A 16,097-nucleotide genomic window follows, 5' to 3' on the forward strand; every position below is an offset into this window, starting at 1 on the left:
TGTCTGACTTGAACTTTGTTATGGAAATTTGTGACTGTATCTTTGTAAGACTTTGTTTAGGTAATGAAATTTGTCTTTGGATTTTGTTATATTGTGAACCATTTTAAGTATTTAAATATATGTAAATTAGCAATTCACTAAAATGTACTATGCGGTGGTTACAATATAAATCGCATAAACCAAATGCTATGTCAAAGATATAAATAACAATATAAAAACGCTGTTAGATAATAATTCATAACACAAAAAATATGCTATTATAAAATTAAATATAGCAGGTAAAAAAGTGCTATTTAATAAATACAAATAATAGCATGCACAAAAACCGCTATGTAATCTCGCCAACCTATTATCGCGGCCGATGATAGAGCGCTTTTAAAACCGCTATGGTATCGTTAGATAGCGTTTTTATGGTGTTATCAATAGCCAACTTTCTTGTAGTGATCCATTCTACCAGTCACAATACATTTTTGACTAAAGTAATTATCATGTTGTCTAACAACATCAACAATGTGAAGAAAAGAGCCTCCGTGACATTCGAAATTGATGGTGGAATTCTCTTTCACCGTACACAAGATTATTAGAAAAATAATCAATGAACAAATTATTGTGAGCATTTTCTCTGTCATGGTAACTGCATGACCAGGAATAGAGCCTTGATGACTTACGTGGTAGTTTTCTTGAGTGAGATGACGAATAAGGCGTTGTTGTTGGCAATCATTTGTATTGCTATTTGTTGTTGTCTCTGCATTGCAGCATTTTGCTCTTCCAACCATTCATCAAACTCAGATGAGCTTGAAGAGGAAGACGAATTATTGAAAGAAAATGGATCTCCAAAACTATAATTTATTTCTAGTAATTTTTTAAAGTGAATTAAGTTGTGATATTGTGATTTATTTCTAACATTTATGTGTGTGTTTTTATAGATAATTTTTTATTTATTTTAAAGGATAATAAAATCTTGACAATCTACACCATTCATTAGATTTAATTTATCAACAACCGTGAGATTAAAATCATATCCTCTATATCCAACTTGTCCACCATATAAGATAATTAAATCTTGAGAGCTAAACTATATCATTCATTGAATCTTATTCATTATCAACTATTTGATTAAAATGCTATCCAACTTATTCACAAAATTAGATAAGAAATTTTTGAGAAACTAATCTACACCTTTTATTAAATCTCACTCATCATCAACCGTTAGACTAAAATTATATTCATCCTTGTAAACTATCTACAAATTGATTTGTGGCCATTTATTTGAAATTTTATTCATCCATCATTGTGTATAGATAATATACTTAAACCAATGAAAATCCCAAAACCCCACTAACTCTTTCTTCTAAAAAAAATATAGATAAAAGTAAAGGCTCATCAAAAAAAACAATGCTAGGATTTCCGTACATTTTTTCTCTAGATAGGCGATTCGCCGTCACTGAGTAGTAAACCCTAAATCTCAATCGGCGCCTGACTCTTTGTCCGCGCTGTTCATTAAGCCCTTGGTGGCTTCTGTTCCTGTAGATAGAGCAACATCCTTCAAATATACCTCCAGATCTGTTCCGGAAGAACCCTCATGATGTTTCATCAGCGGAAGCGAAAGGAGAAGGATCTCATGGAGGAACTCAGAAAGCTAGACCTGCTGGGAAAAGGAGATCCAGTCGATGTTTCAGATCTGGAAAATGATGACCTAATCGAAGAAAGCTCCACGAGTGTGATTGTTCGCTGTCTCAATCCCACAGTCCACAAGGTGGGTGGTCTAGTCAAGGCTCTGCCCCCCATTTGGGGTATGGAATATCGAGTTAGAGGTCATGGGGTGGGTGCGGACCATGTGCAATTCATCTTTCAAAATGAATCAGACCTCCTTCATGTTCTCAACAGGGGGCTATGGTTTGAAAATAGATGGGTTGTAGTGGTTGATCAATAGAGTTCGCATCCTGGACCCGACTTCTTGAAGCGTGTGGCATTCTGGATTCAAATCTCTGGATTCCCGATTCACCTCATAAAGAAACAGGCTGTTGAGAGCATAATGGAGCCTTTGGGTCAAGTGGAGAATGTGGAACTATACGCTAAACAATCTGACTCCCTGGAATATGTGTGAGCGCGAGTGTGGGTTAATGTCGATGAACCATTAAAATTCAGGAAGCTAGTCAGATTCTCCACTTGGGAAGCAGTTCTCACCGAGTTAAAGTACGAGAAATTATTGGAAGTCTGTTTCCTTTGTAAGCTACTCACGCATGATCAGCCTCACTGCCCCCTACATGTCCCAGACCCTCATCACACCTCAGCGAGAGGAGCACAAGGCCCCATCAGGAGAACTCGGACAGTGGCCATCATAGGAGACAGAGTTCATCGATTGCAAGGAACAAGCGCATTCCAGTAAAAGATCAAGTTGTCTTCCTGGATTCACGTACGGTCTCACCACCAAAGTCAAGAAATGTGAAGGAGAGGATTCAATGGTCCAAATCGGATCCACGAGGCAAAAGGAAACAAATTCAGCAAGTCTGGAAACCCAAGATGGCAACAGAGGTTAAAGCTGTTAACACTGACGGAGCTGGAAGCTCGAAGATATCAAGGGAGTCTGTCGTCTGAACTTCAAAGAAAAGATGACTCAGTGGAAGTGAAGGAAGGCAGCGGAAGAAAGCAAAGCTTGGAAGTTTGGAACCATCTACTGGTTCATCACCATCTCAAGAGAAAGCCGATCTCAAGTGTGCTGACACGGGATCAAAGAAGTCACAAGCATCTCACTCTGCCAATAAGGCAGCCTTGGTTCCAGATCATTCTGTCTCTCTGACAGGCCTGGTCCGCATGGGAAACTCAGAAGAAGGGTTGATGGTTAATACCAACCCTTTGTGCTTTCAATGAGAATTCTGAGCTGGAACTGTCAGAGAGTGGGGAGTACTCGGATAGTTAGTCACCTGAGGGAAATACAAGGTCGGTATTTCCCGGAGGTAATATTGCTCTGTGAGACCAAAAATCGTCGGAAGTATATGGAAGGTGTTTTGGCTCATCTGGGTTATTTTGATATATGTACAGTGAGCCAGTAGGTAAGAGTGGTTGTCTTGCACTGATGTGGAAGGAGGTAGTTTCAGTGAAAATCCTCCACGCTGATAAAAATATGATAGATGCGGAAGTTATCTAACATGATAAACTATTATATCTAACATGTGTTTATGGAGAACCAGTTAAGAAGAATCGGGGTGTAGTATGGGAGAGGCTTCTGCGAATTGGAATCAGCAGGGTGGGACCATGGATGCTCACTGGAGATTTTAACGAGCTGCTTGACAAGTCAGAGAAACGAGGAGGAGCTGATAGGGATGAAGCTTCTTTCCTGGATTTTAAGCGTATGATGTACCAATGTGGGCTGTGGGATGTCAAGTTTACAGGGAACCAGTTCTCATGGTTTGGGGGTGCGAAATGAGGAATTAGTGGAATGTAGATTGGATAGAACAGTTGCGAACCAACTTTGGAGCGAAATATTCCCAGCTGCTAAGGCTGTTTATCTTGAGAGAGTTGGTTCCGACCATAACCCTCTAATCACTTGTCTCCTAGGAGAAAACTGGAGAAAGTGGACGACCTTTCGGTATGACCATAGATGGATCCAACGTGAAGGCTTCAGAGATGTAGTTAGTAATCATTGTAAGTCCTCTGCCCAATCCAGGAGTTCAATGGTGGAGAACCTAGAAGGATGTCGCAGAATCATTTCTAAATGGAAGAGGCTGGTCAAGCCAAACTCGGAGCAACGCATCCAAGATCTAGCTAGACAGATTGATCAGGTATCCCGACAGAGATCCCTCAACCAAGTGAAACTCTCTTAACTGAATAAAGTACTCTTAATTGAGTACCAAAATGAGGAGAATTTTTGGCAACAAAAGAGCAGAAATTAATGGCAAAAAGTAGGGGACAGGAATACTAAGTTATACCATGCAGTTACTAAGTCCAGAATAGCCCAGAATAGGATAAAAAAGTCTGCTGGATACTGATGAAAATAAGTTCTTTGTGGAGAAGGACCTAGGGAGAATTTCAGAGGACTACTTTAAGCTTCTATTTGCTTCGGAGGATATTGGATACCACCTGCGAGAGCTCAATGGTATCCAGTCTATCATTTTGGAGGAACAGAACGACTCTCTCCTCAAGGAGGTAATGAAGAAAGAGGTGAAGTGTGCCACGTTTAGTATCAACCCCTCTAAATTCCTTGGTCCTGATGGTATGAGTGGCTATTTATTCCAACACTTCTGGGAAGAGATGGAAGATCAGCTTACGGAGATGGTTCATAACTTTTTCAACACAGGCATTATGGTGGAAAACCTCAATAGCAACAACTTATGTCTTATCGCAAAGACTTCCTCTGCCAAAAGACTAACAGAATATAGACCCATCAGCCTATGTAATATGGCCTACAAAGTAATCTTCAAAGTGTTGGCGATCAGGCTGAAGCGAGTACTTCCAGATATCATTTCAGACACCCAGGCAGCTTTTGTCAATGGGCGTTTGATATCTGATAATATCCTGATTGTCCACGAGATGCTCCACACCCTGAAGTTATCAAATAAGTGTGCTGAAGAGTTCATCGCCATTAAAACTGATATCTCTAAGGCGTATGACAGAGTGTAGTAGCCTTTCCTGGAAGGAAGATGCAATGAGGGTCCTGAGTTTTGCAGACCGTTGGATCAAGCTGATCATGGTTTGTGAAAAAACAGTGAAATATCAGGTCCTGATTAATGGAACCTCATACGGTGATATATATTCTTTTCGTGGTCTGCGATAAGGAGACCCCATCTCTCCATATCTCTTTGTCATCTGCACGGAAATCCGGATACAAATGTTAGTTCAGGCGGAGAGAGATGGACGTATCACAGGTCTTAAGGCAGCTCGTTCCTGCCCTCCGGTGTCGCACCTTCTATTCACAGATGATAGTATCTTATACTGTAAGAGTGAAAATGGGGAGATATCAGAGGTGGTTCGCATCATAGAGGAGTACAGCCTCGCCTTAGGCCAAAAGGTAAACTATGATAAATCAAGCATCTACTTCGGTATACTGATTTCCGAGCAGAGAAGGGAGGAGATTAAGAGCATGCTGGGAATCGATCAGGAAGGGAGAGAAGGCGTGTATCTGGGTCTCCCAGAGGCTTTTTCAGGATCAAAGGTCTCCATTCTCATCTACCTCAAGGATCGAATGAATCAAAGAGTAGAAGTATGGCAAAATAACTTCCTATCTCAAGGATGGAAGGAAGTCCTAATTAAGGTGGTGGTCCTTCCAACATACACGATGCAGTGCTTCAGACTCCCCAAAACAGTCTGCGAAGGTTTAGCCTCCATCATGGCTAACTTCTGGTGGAGGAGCAAACAAGAGTCCAAAGGAATTCATTGGCAAGAATGGGAGAATCTCTTCAAGGACATAGAAGCCTTCAACACTGCCTTATTGGGGAAGCAACTCTGGAGAATCGTAACAGAACCCCAATCTTTACTCTCTCGAGTTTACAAAGGCAGACACTTTAAAGACTCTGACCCTCTTTCTGCGACTTTAGGCTCCAGACCATCCTTTGCATGGAAAAGCATACATAGTGCTCAATCGCTGATCAAAGAGGATATTTGGATGGTGGTTGGGAGTGGTGAATGCATTAAGTTTGGCTGGACCCTTGGATTGGCAGTAAACCAGCCATCTCGGTTCCATTTACAAGACTAATTCCCACGAACCTAAGGACCTTCATGTCTTCGTCCTTACTAGTTAAAGATCTCCTTAGAGAGGATGGGCGAGAGTGGGATCGCGGTCTCCTGGAATCTCTATTCACAGAAGACATAATCATAAACATTATGAAGATCAGACCGGGTGGAAATCTTAGCAAGGATGTGTTTTCTTGAGATTTCACGCGTGATGGGAAATACTCTGTGAAATCTGGGTATTGGATTGTCAAGCATGTCCTGCAAATGAAGGGTATCGATCAGGAGGTCTTGCAGCGGAGTTTCGACCCTCTGTTCAAGCAGATCTGGCAGCTGGATGCAAGCCCAAAAGTGATTCACTTCATATGAAGATCCTTAAATAACTGCCTCCCGGTCACAGCGATTTTGGCACGTAGACACATGGTGAGAGATTCATCTTGTCCATGATGTAATCAGGGAGAGAAAACTGTGAACCATCTCTTATTTGAATGCTTGTTTGCTCGTTTAGTGTGGGCCTTATCCCCGGTTCCAGCTCCACCAAATGGGGAAATGGCAGAATCTTTCATGACAAATCTCCATCATGTCATGAATATTCCTGACTCTTTCCAATGCGAGCACAATTGCTTGTTCCCTGGTTACTATGGAGGCTTTGGAAAAACCGTAATGAGTTGACACATAAAGGGATAGAATACTCAGCTCAAGATTCCATTCTGAAAGAAATGGAGGATGCGGAGGAGTGGACCAAAAGAGAAGATGAGGATATTTCACCTCCGAGAATCCTCCGATCACAGCGCAGAAGCGATGCAACTAATGAGAACACCAGGAGGACTCCACCTCCTCCAGGATGGTTTAGTGAAATTCGGATGGAGCTTGGCATCCAAAAGGTCAAAGAAGCAGCATTGGATGGGTTCTTAGAGATGCTAGAGGCACGGTGAAATGGATGGGTGCGAGAGTCACATCTCAGGTGGAGCCCAGCCTAGCGACTGAGGTAGAAGCTCTTAGATGGGCAATCCTTTCAATCTGTAGGTTGGGGTTCATCCGAATCATCTTTGAAGTGGACGCAAAGGAGTTGGTGGAGATAGTTCAAGGTGCTTCACAAAAGGTCCAAATTCATCCTCTTTGCCAGGATATTCGTAGAGCCCTATCTTGCATCCCTGAGGCTGAGGTGAGATTTCATGTAAGGGAAGGTAATAAAGTTGCTGATAGAATAGCTAGGATGGCTCTCTCGTTTGTGTCTGATGCCCCTAGGTTATATACTATCATGCCAGAGTGGATTAAGCATTTGGCTTTAAGGGATTATCCTACATTGTAATTTGACATTTGGAGTAATGAATTAGATGTTGAGACGGAAAAAAAAAGTAAAAGCTCATCATTCAATCAATATGAAGATGAGTTATTATGTCGTGTCTTTCTAGAAATATCACAAGACCCAATTTCTAGCAATAATCAGTCTTTGGGAAAATTTTGGGTAAAAATATAAAATAGTTACAATGAAAAAAAATATGGGTTGGGAAATTAAAAGTGAAAGATCTTTTCAAGGTATGATGAATACTATTATTTAAGCGGTCATAAACTTGAAGAGCTGCATCACCCAAGTGGAAAATATGCATTCAAATGGTACATCTGAATATGACATTGTAAGTATATTTGTTTTTCTGCTCCATATTATATATGATATTTATTTATATATTTTAACAAAATTATGTTTTAAACATTCTACAGATGGAAAAAGCCAAACAATTGTTGGTTCAAGATCCAAAACTGAAAAAAGGTTTTAAATTTGACCATGTGGGGGCTTTGATCAAAGATATCCCAAAGTTTACCGATAATGTCAACATCGGTATTCCAAATACTCCAAAATCATGAAAGTGGTATTGTTGGCTCTCTGACATCACAATCTCCAGATGTGTCTTATTTTTCGATCAATTTAAGTAGCAATGACGGTGGGTCAAATGCATCACAACATCCGATAAAATCAAAGAAAGCAAAACTCAAAAGGAAGATTATCGAAGGTAATAACTCATCTGTTGATACTTTGATTTCATCAAACAATCAACTCTTTGATTTCTTAAAAGAAAATGCATCAAGTATGGGCGAAAGTGTTGAGACTGCTCAATTACGATGCAATATCAAGCAAAATAATTAGCCTTAAAAGAAATACAGGAGGAAAATAAAATATTGTTAACAAATTTAGACTTTATTTTTTATAGTAATATCCGTGAGTTTATTCGGTCTGAACAAGTAAGAATCATACAAAAAAAAACACTTGTATTCTTACTTGTTCAGACCAAATAAATTCATAGAGTCTAAATTTGTTAACCATATTTTACTTTCCTTCTGCATTTCTTTTAGGGCTATTTTTTGCTTGATTTTGTATATGTAATTGAGAAATCTAAACACTATTGCCCATATTTGATGCATTTTCTATTAAGAAATCAAAGAGTTGATCGTTCGATTAAATCAAAGTATCAACAGATGAGTTATTACATTTGGCAATCTTCTGTTTGAGTTTTGTTTTCTTTGATCCTATCAGACGTTGTGATGAATTTGACCCGCCGTCATTGCTACTAATTAAATTGATCGAAAAAGAAGACACACCTGGAGATATTAATGTTGGAGAGCGAGCACTATCACTTTCATTATTTGGAGTATTTGGAATACTGATGTTAATATTTTCGGTAAACTTTGGGATATCCTTCATGAAAGCCCACACATGGTCAAATTTAAGACATTTTTCAGTTTTGGATCTTGAACTAACAATTTTTTGGTTTTTTCGGTATGTAGAGTGTTTGAAACATAATTTTGTTAAAATATATAAATAAATATTATATATCAAATGAAGCAGAAAAAACAAATGTACTTACGATGTCATATTCAAATGCACAACTTGGATGTATATTCTCCACTTGGGTGATGCAACTCTTCAAATTTCTGACCGCATAAATAATATTATACATCCTACTTTGACGAAATCTATTACTTCTAGATTTCTAAATTTTTTTATTATAACTATTTTGTATTTGTACCCATAATTTCTCCAAAGACTGGTTATTGCTAGAAATTGGGTCTTGTGATATTTCTAGATAAACATGACATAATAACTTATTTTCATGTTGATTGAATGATAAGCCTCTACCTTTATCCATATTTTTTTGGAGAAGAAAGAGTTGGTGGAGTTGTGAGCTTTTCATTGGTTCAAGTATATTATTTATATACAATGATGGATGGATATAATTTCAAATGAATGGCCACAAATCAATTTTGTTGATATTTTACAAGGATGAATATGATTTTAATCCAACAGTTGATGATGAGTGAGATCTAATAAAAGGTGTACATTAGTTTCTCAAGATTTTCCTATCTCATTTTGTAGATAAGTTGGATAGGATTTTAATATAATGGTTGATAATGAATGAGATTCAATGAATGATATAGATAAAATCTCAAGATTTTCTTATCTTATATGGTGGACAAATTGGATATGTTGGATACAGAAGATAAATTTTTAATCTCATGGTTGTTGAAAAATGAAATCTAATGAATGGTGTAGATTAATTTGATAAAAAATAAAGAAGCTCATTTATCACTTCAGAATGCATTGACTGATCGTATTTGGGAGCATTATGGAAATAATTTTGTTGAATTATTTGGTGTAATCATGTAATATAATAATTTATAATTTAGTTTATGTGTTTTAATTATTATGTTTATGTAATTTTATCTTATAATGTTAAGTTTTATTTTATTATAAAATTTATAAAATAATTTTAGTTAATGATATTTTTTAATGTATGTTTTTGTTATTTATAAAGTTGTATGATTTTTATTAATAATGATTGTTTAGGGGATTTTTAGTCCTTTTGTGGGGGCAAATCTCCTGCAAAATCGAGAAACACGTGAAGGCCCAAAAAATATGATGGAGGTGTGTTTTTCGAAGCCTCTTGGACACTCAAGTCAGAAACCAACGAAAAAGACTACTATGAGACTAATCAGAGAGCAGAAAGAGATCGTAAAACGAGTGAAGGAAAGTGGGCCGAGAGTTTCTTAGAAGGGTGGAGTCAATTCGGGCCTTTAGCGGTGATATGCTATTTGAGGTGAAAAGAGAAGAAGAGAAGAGTTTGTGGGTTGAAATGCTCCACGGTTCAAGGGCCACCGTCGAGAAGAAGTGAATAGATGAGCAGAAAAAATGATCAGAGAATATGAGATGCTAGCGTTTGAAGGTCACAAGTATCTAGAGAGATAAAATAAACCTTAAGATAGCTAAAAGAGTGATCTCCTTCTTCTTTTGAAGGGACAAAGTTTTTATAGGATTTTACCTGATCCGGGTTAATATATCGGGTTGGTCCATGGATAGCAAGTCGGGTGGGTTGGTCTATGACCCGGTTTGACTGGATTTGAATCTTATGCTTGCGTCACGCTTCTGATGATTTTACCAACTTTCATTGGCGTGTTGTGCCTGCCACGAGACCGTTCCCTGGCGCGTCCCTTTCGTCTTCAGTGTACGGGCTAGTTCGGCGGTTCAAGCGCGATATAGCTCTCGTTGATCCTCTGTTTTTCCCTCTGGCTTCTGCGAAAGATCCTGTTACCTGATACGTGTAAGCAAGATGCATTAAATGCTAATCTCGTGGGTTTGTAAGGGTATGGGTGATCAAATCAGACTAAGGCATATTCCTATTATCGAATGGAGAAAAATTTGAATAGTGTTTCCCGCTTATAGATTTACTCATACCTGGTCCAGAACATTCGATACTGGGACCGGACTGCCGGGGTTGTTTGAACGGTTCTGCTCTCCGAGTACCTGTGTGGATCTCTTTTCCTTATATTCCGACCCTTCCGGATCACCGAACTTAGATCTAGGATATAGAGAAGGTGACCTCTCTTCCTTCTGACCACTCAGTTTCCGACTTTCTGGTGCCTGACAGTGTGGCCTATGCTGTCAAATACGAGAATCCTGGGAATAGGTGGCCCATTGTGCCGGATCTTCCAAATCCGACTGGATTCGAGGCTCAGTGCTATATGTTTAGGTTATATTGGACTGTATGAGTCTTAATTTGGCCCAGGAGGACAGTACCTGCAAAAAATTCATGGACGCCACATGCAAACACATGATTCGTCCACGTACGAAAGATCAAATTTATCCCCAACAATTATTAAAAGTAAAAACTAAAGTGCAATATTTTAACTTTTGTGAGATTAGATTTGAGGTTTTGTTTTTAGAGGCAAACACCATCCAACCTCAAATTTGAAGTTCTCTTTAGAGATACCCTTAAAGTTGTTTTTGGAATGAATAAAACTTCGTATTCAAAGATTTGAGGTTGCCTCGAGATGTCCTAACAAAAAGATCAAATAAAGATGAGTTGTAAAATATAATGAGTAGGTTCTCATAACTAATTTTTATATTAGAATATATTAAAATACAAATTTCAATTCTTAAAAAAAATATGAAGTTATAGATGATACCTTTATATATGATTGGTTAATAATTGTATTTTAGGATTTAAATAAAGCGGAAATAAAATTTGTAAAACCCCATAATCCTTACTCCTTACAATGCAACAATGGCATTGATGGTAATCAACTGTGTCAGTGTCAAGCAAATTATGTTTTTGTCAATGTCCAAAGTCCAAACAAATTACACGTAAACGGTTTCTGCGTATATAAATGGATTGAACTTGGTCCAGACGTGACATGGAAGCTGGTGACATGCGAGCTTGTATATGGCTCTGACTCTGAGTACCCATGGAAATGTTCTCAGACTAACTTTATCACATTACTTTGGTCGGTGAAAATGAATATCCCTCGAATAATCCTTTTGATGAAGTTAAATAAATGTAGAATTAATTAAAACCAACGATTCAAATATATACGTTGTCTTTTTCTTTTTGATGATATATATACGCTTATTAATAGTTTTTCTGTCAGTATACGCTTATTAATACGAGTAGTAAAAATAAGGAAAAATAAATTATTAACTAGATTTTGCATTCACATTACAAGTGTGTAGTTTTTTAATGCTATTGTATTGATAAAATCATATTCAAGTTGTTATATTTATTTAGATGTTGATTTGTTGTAATAAAATTTATCAAAAGTAATTCAGTTTTAATCTCAAAATTTATATATAGATTTTAAGGTTTCAACGATCTTGTTTGTATTTATATATGTGTCGTTTAAAAAATATATTATTTTGTTGAACGCTTAACATTTTGTATACCAAAATCAATCCAAAATATAACAAACTATACTTAGTTAGTATTAACATGAAGATAAAGTATTATACATCACTTACTGTTCAAGAAAATAAGTTTTTTTTATCAGTTGCATTCTTGTTATGTATGTTTTTTATGAAAAAATGATAAAAATAAAAATTATTTTATTTTTTTAGCTAGTTTAGTCGATACAAATTTTTGATTTATTCTAAATTACAAATAAACTAATAAACACAATTTTTGCTTTCATATATTTTCAGTAAATACATATAAAATAAAATTTAAAACTAATTTCAAATCACAAAAATCTATGAACTCAATATAAATTTTAGTCAATGTTATCTTAAATTGGTAAATACCAAACCTTTTGTTGAGTAACATATTGTGTGTGATAACTTCTAAATGATTTTTTATTGATAACCAAAAAAAAGCAAAACATTTCTCTTTATTTTACTATTTTAATGAGTACAAATTATATTTGATAGTATTTAATTACCTTTTAATAAACTATTAAATTATTTTTTGATATATATTAAAATAGATTTCATAAATTTATTGTCACCCTTAAATTATGTTTAAACCACCAATTATCTCCACATATTAATATATGTGTTGTTTTTTATGTTATAGTAAATATTATTTTAATTTTTTGTAATTTCAACTTGTATATATATTTTTAAATTCTTCTAATGCTTGTAGGTTAGTATACTAAAAAGATAAATAAAAACAATAACAAAATAATCAATTACTATTTAATAAAAATAGTATTGACACAAAAAATTAGTATATGTTTCTTCTCTAATAAAAAAATAATATTTTTCATCATCTTCAATTTTATTCTTTTTATATCAGTTTTATAAGAAAATTGAAAAACAATTTTAAAAATTACTTTCCTTCTTTAATTGATTGCATATTATTTTATACCTAAGTAAATTTGTATTTTGTTTAAAAATGTTTTTAATTTAATATTATTTTAGTTTTTTGTTGTTAATAGGAATTTAATACATAATTTTATTCTTTCATATATATATATTATTACTCAAAATATTAATTTTGGAAACTTTCTTAATTTTGAATGTTGATGTGGATCAATAAAATTGCCCTTTTTAATGTAGACACCTTTAGGAGCATTTAGTTTCAACTTTTATTAATAATAGGATTAAGTGATTTGATTGTTAGCCTTAAATATATTTTTGTTGGCCTCAAGAATTAGATTTTTTTTAAAAAAAATTTAAGATCGCCTCAAGAATTAGTTGCCAAGCCTAAATCATTGTTAGGTTTGATCTCGTTTCCTGCCTTCCAATTTAGGCAGTTACTTCTAACACTATCTCAAAATCATTTAAATTTTATGCCAAAAAGAAAAAAGAAAAATTAATAAACTCTTCGAACTTATATTAAAAAATTTTGAAAAAAACAAGATTCCTATTAAAAAAAATATTTATTTGTAATCGTATGCGTAGGATACACTGCTATTTCAACTCGGATTCTGAAAGTGAAAACCATTTATGAGATGTTTCATGTTGACTTTAATTCTATATCTTGAATTGTTCCAAATTCATATGGTATTTACGTAAAATAAATAAAAAACAAGGGAAATAGTGAAACCCAAATTCAATTTGGTTGGTTATACGTCATTTACATAAGTACATTATCCATTAATATGTGTCATTTATAAATTTAACAATGCTTCAAGTTGCACCCATTTATTCATTTTTCTTCGACTATTGACCAATGACCATGTCTTCTTGGGATCTTTAAATATTCGACTTTTCTATTCAAATGAGAGGGCAATATAAAATCATTAAAAAAAAAATTATACGAGTTAAAGAACCTTTTTTGTCAAATATCATGGCCCGGTCTTAACTTTTTTTTTGTTCCTTCAACTAACGATTTTAATTAAAATAAACAAAAGGCTCGATTGCCCAAACCAGAAATGTAGAGTTTATAGACGAAAGAAAAAGTATTGGAACAATTCCTAAACTTTACGAGCCAAACAACAATTTTTAGTAGGCTAGTCCAATTTCAGGAGGGACTTCTGTCCCGATCCATTCCTATTTTTAATTTTTAATTTCATTATTAACATTTCCGAAACGGCTAGTTGGTTCTTAATTTTAAAAACCAAGACTTTTTTTCTTCGAATTTCATTAGAATTTTATAGATTATGCACATAACATGATATTACAAGAAATATAAAACATTCGAAGGAAACTTTTTTGTCTAGTGATTGCTTTGGCTAAAAGCCTAAAACTAAGTATTAATCATATAAGGAGACATAATTTTAAAAGCTTAGTCTTGTTGGATTCGTTAAAAGGAAAAAAAAAAATTTGGTGGAACGAAACATTTGACTTCTAACCTTTGACAGTTCACTCCCAGCATCTGATTCGTTCGTCTTGTTCAAGACGCATCAAAAAGGCCTATAAAAGCCCAATATTAAATATCGAACTTGAAAGTGGGCCCATAGCTTAAATAAATTGTACAAAATAGTAGAGAGTTTCGCCGCCACCCGCCAAAACTGATATTTAATCACAGACGTCAACAAAAAAGTAAATAAACGGTGGAGATTCAAGCTCTGGATGGCACGTGATAATATCTTCCTCTGCACGTGCATCTGTAGATGACGCTACATGATTCGGCAACGGAGCACTGAAAGCTAATCATCACGCGTTTACACGGCGAGCATGCACCACATGCGTATGAACAGTCCGGCAAACTAGATCCTGTCGGATACATTTCCATTTCTACCCCTCCTTTTCCCTTTATTTCCTTCTTCACCACAAAATGTAATTAAAATAGTCAATTCAAATATTCAAAAGACATCCAATATTATTATTTTCTTACAAAGACATCTAATTAAGATGACAAAATATTTATTTTAAAAATGCAGTTTCAATTATGGGTAGGTAATCGGACATACCGTTTGGTTTCCGTCCCGTTTTGTTTAAAAACCACTTAAAGATATAAAGAAATTATTATTTCTTATATTACAGTTGTTTTAGCATGATTACATTTTTTTGCCGACACATGATCTACATATTTATATCTATTACTTATACACATATACAATAAAAATATAAATTCTAATAAATGTTAGTTGATTCTGTTTGGTTTGCTTACATCAAAAAAAATATACACAAAAACAATTTTCGGATTCTAAGATAATGATGAATTTAAATGGTTTTTTAGGTTACGGTATTTTCCTACCCTTTAGTTGCGATCATCAAATCACACTTTGAAGATTAAAATCTGGTCGTTTTGGTACAGTAAAAGCTTTTATATACTATTTTAAGAAGTGCTATATTTTATACATATATAAAAAATTATAGTGCACCGTTCGAGACTTGACCTACCTTATGATGCGTTTGAGCTCGTTCTATCTCGGCGTTTTTCTTTCCTCCACCATTGACCGTAATTTCTACAAGAATAAGGCACATAAGAAGTTGTTAAAATATGAACAAACGATTTAACAGAAAAATATAATAAAAAATGAAAAAAGTAGTGATGTGACGGACTTAGTGGCGGCGTGCGAATGCAGTTAACGACCAAAGAACACGCGGCGAAGACTACGACGAGGGCAAACAATAACGTGCGGAGAAACTTCGACATGTTTTTATTTTTTATTATCTAATTAGAAGAAAATAAAATAAAAACCTTCTGATTTAGAGAGAGACTCTAAAGAGAAAGTTCTAGAAGATTAGAGGAGAAGAGAGTTCTACGTGTATTGTGTGATGTATATGACAAAAGGTGGTGGAATAATCTAAATGCAAGTGATTTATATGTGTATATATAGTTAGTGAAAAGATGAGAAGAATGTGGTATGTGTTATAATAATAAATGAAAAGAAGATGTACACCTGATGAAGGTCACATGATTCTCGTCGATTTTTGATATTATTCTTCTAAAAAATAACATTTATTCGTTTAAATACATCAACGAACATGTTCACTATCATTTACATTCAATTCATTTGAATATTTTTGAATCTAAGAACTGTTCAAACGTAGCAACAAGGCCAGAGATATATGGTTGTCCATTTGTTTCACTTTACATGCTTTGAAAAAACAAAAAAAAACTAGTTCACTATCGATTTATGAATTATGACCAAGATATCATGTATATACACAAAGTGTTCCCGTAAAGCCTATAATTTTTTTCTTTTAAGTAGAAAAAATTGGCTTGTTAATTAACTCATGAAATTTTCATATTTAGTTAGTGTTTTGTGAG

At 35.1% G+C, this 16,097-nt stretch overlaps 3 protein-coding genes across 3 annotated transcripts; 1 reads left to right on the forward strand and 2 right to left on the reverse strand.

The window, feature by feature from the left end:
• Window positions 1-6,386: 6,386 nt before the first annotated feature.
• Window positions 6,387-6,979, forward strand: LOC112084162. Its single transcript, XM_024153366.1, has 2 exons — window positions 6,387-6,598; window positions 6,694-6,979. Exons 1-2 carry the CDS (start codon window positions 6,387-6,389, stop codon window positions 6,977-6,979), a joined length of 498 nt encoding a protein of 165 aa, XP_024009134.1.
• Window positions 6,980-7,891: 912 nt separating this feature from the next.
• On the reverse strand, window positions 7,892-8,813 carry LOC112084163. The gene is made up of 2 exons (XM_024153369.1): window positions 8,694-8,813; window positions 7,892-7,900 (listed from the first exon to the last, which is right to left on the reverse strand). Exons 1-2 carry the CDS (start codon window positions 8,811-8,813, stop codon window positions 7,892-7,894), a joined length of 129 nt encoding a protein of 42 aa, XP_024009137.1.
• A 5,358-nt stretch (window positions 8,814-14,171) lies between these two features.
• On the reverse strand, window positions 14,172-15,556 carry LOC18991628 (protein EPIDERMAL PATTERNING FACTOR 2). The gene is made up of 3 exons (XM_006396013.2): window positions 15,386-15,556; window positions 15,224-15,288; window positions 14,172-14,642 (listed from the first exon to the last, which is right to left on the reverse strand). The coding sequence occupies exons 1-3, from the start codon at window positions 15,477-15,479 to the stop codon at window positions 14,439-14,441; spliced, it is 363 nt and encodes a 120-aa protein (XP_006396075.1). The 5' UTR covers window positions 15,480-15,556; the 3' UTR covers window positions 14,172-14,438.
• Between the last annotated feature and the right edge of the window lie 541 nt (window positions 15,557-16,097).

Source organism: Eutrema salsugineum, unplaced genomic scaffold, assembly GCF_000478725.1.
Source record: "Eutrema salsugineum unplaced genomic scaffold, Eutsalg1_0 scaffold_5, whole genome shotgun sequence".
In the NCBI taxonomy this organism is placed as follows: domain Eukaryota; kingdom Viridiplantae; phylum Streptophyta; class Magnoliopsida; order Brassicales; family Brassicaceae; genus Eutrema; species Eutrema salsugineum.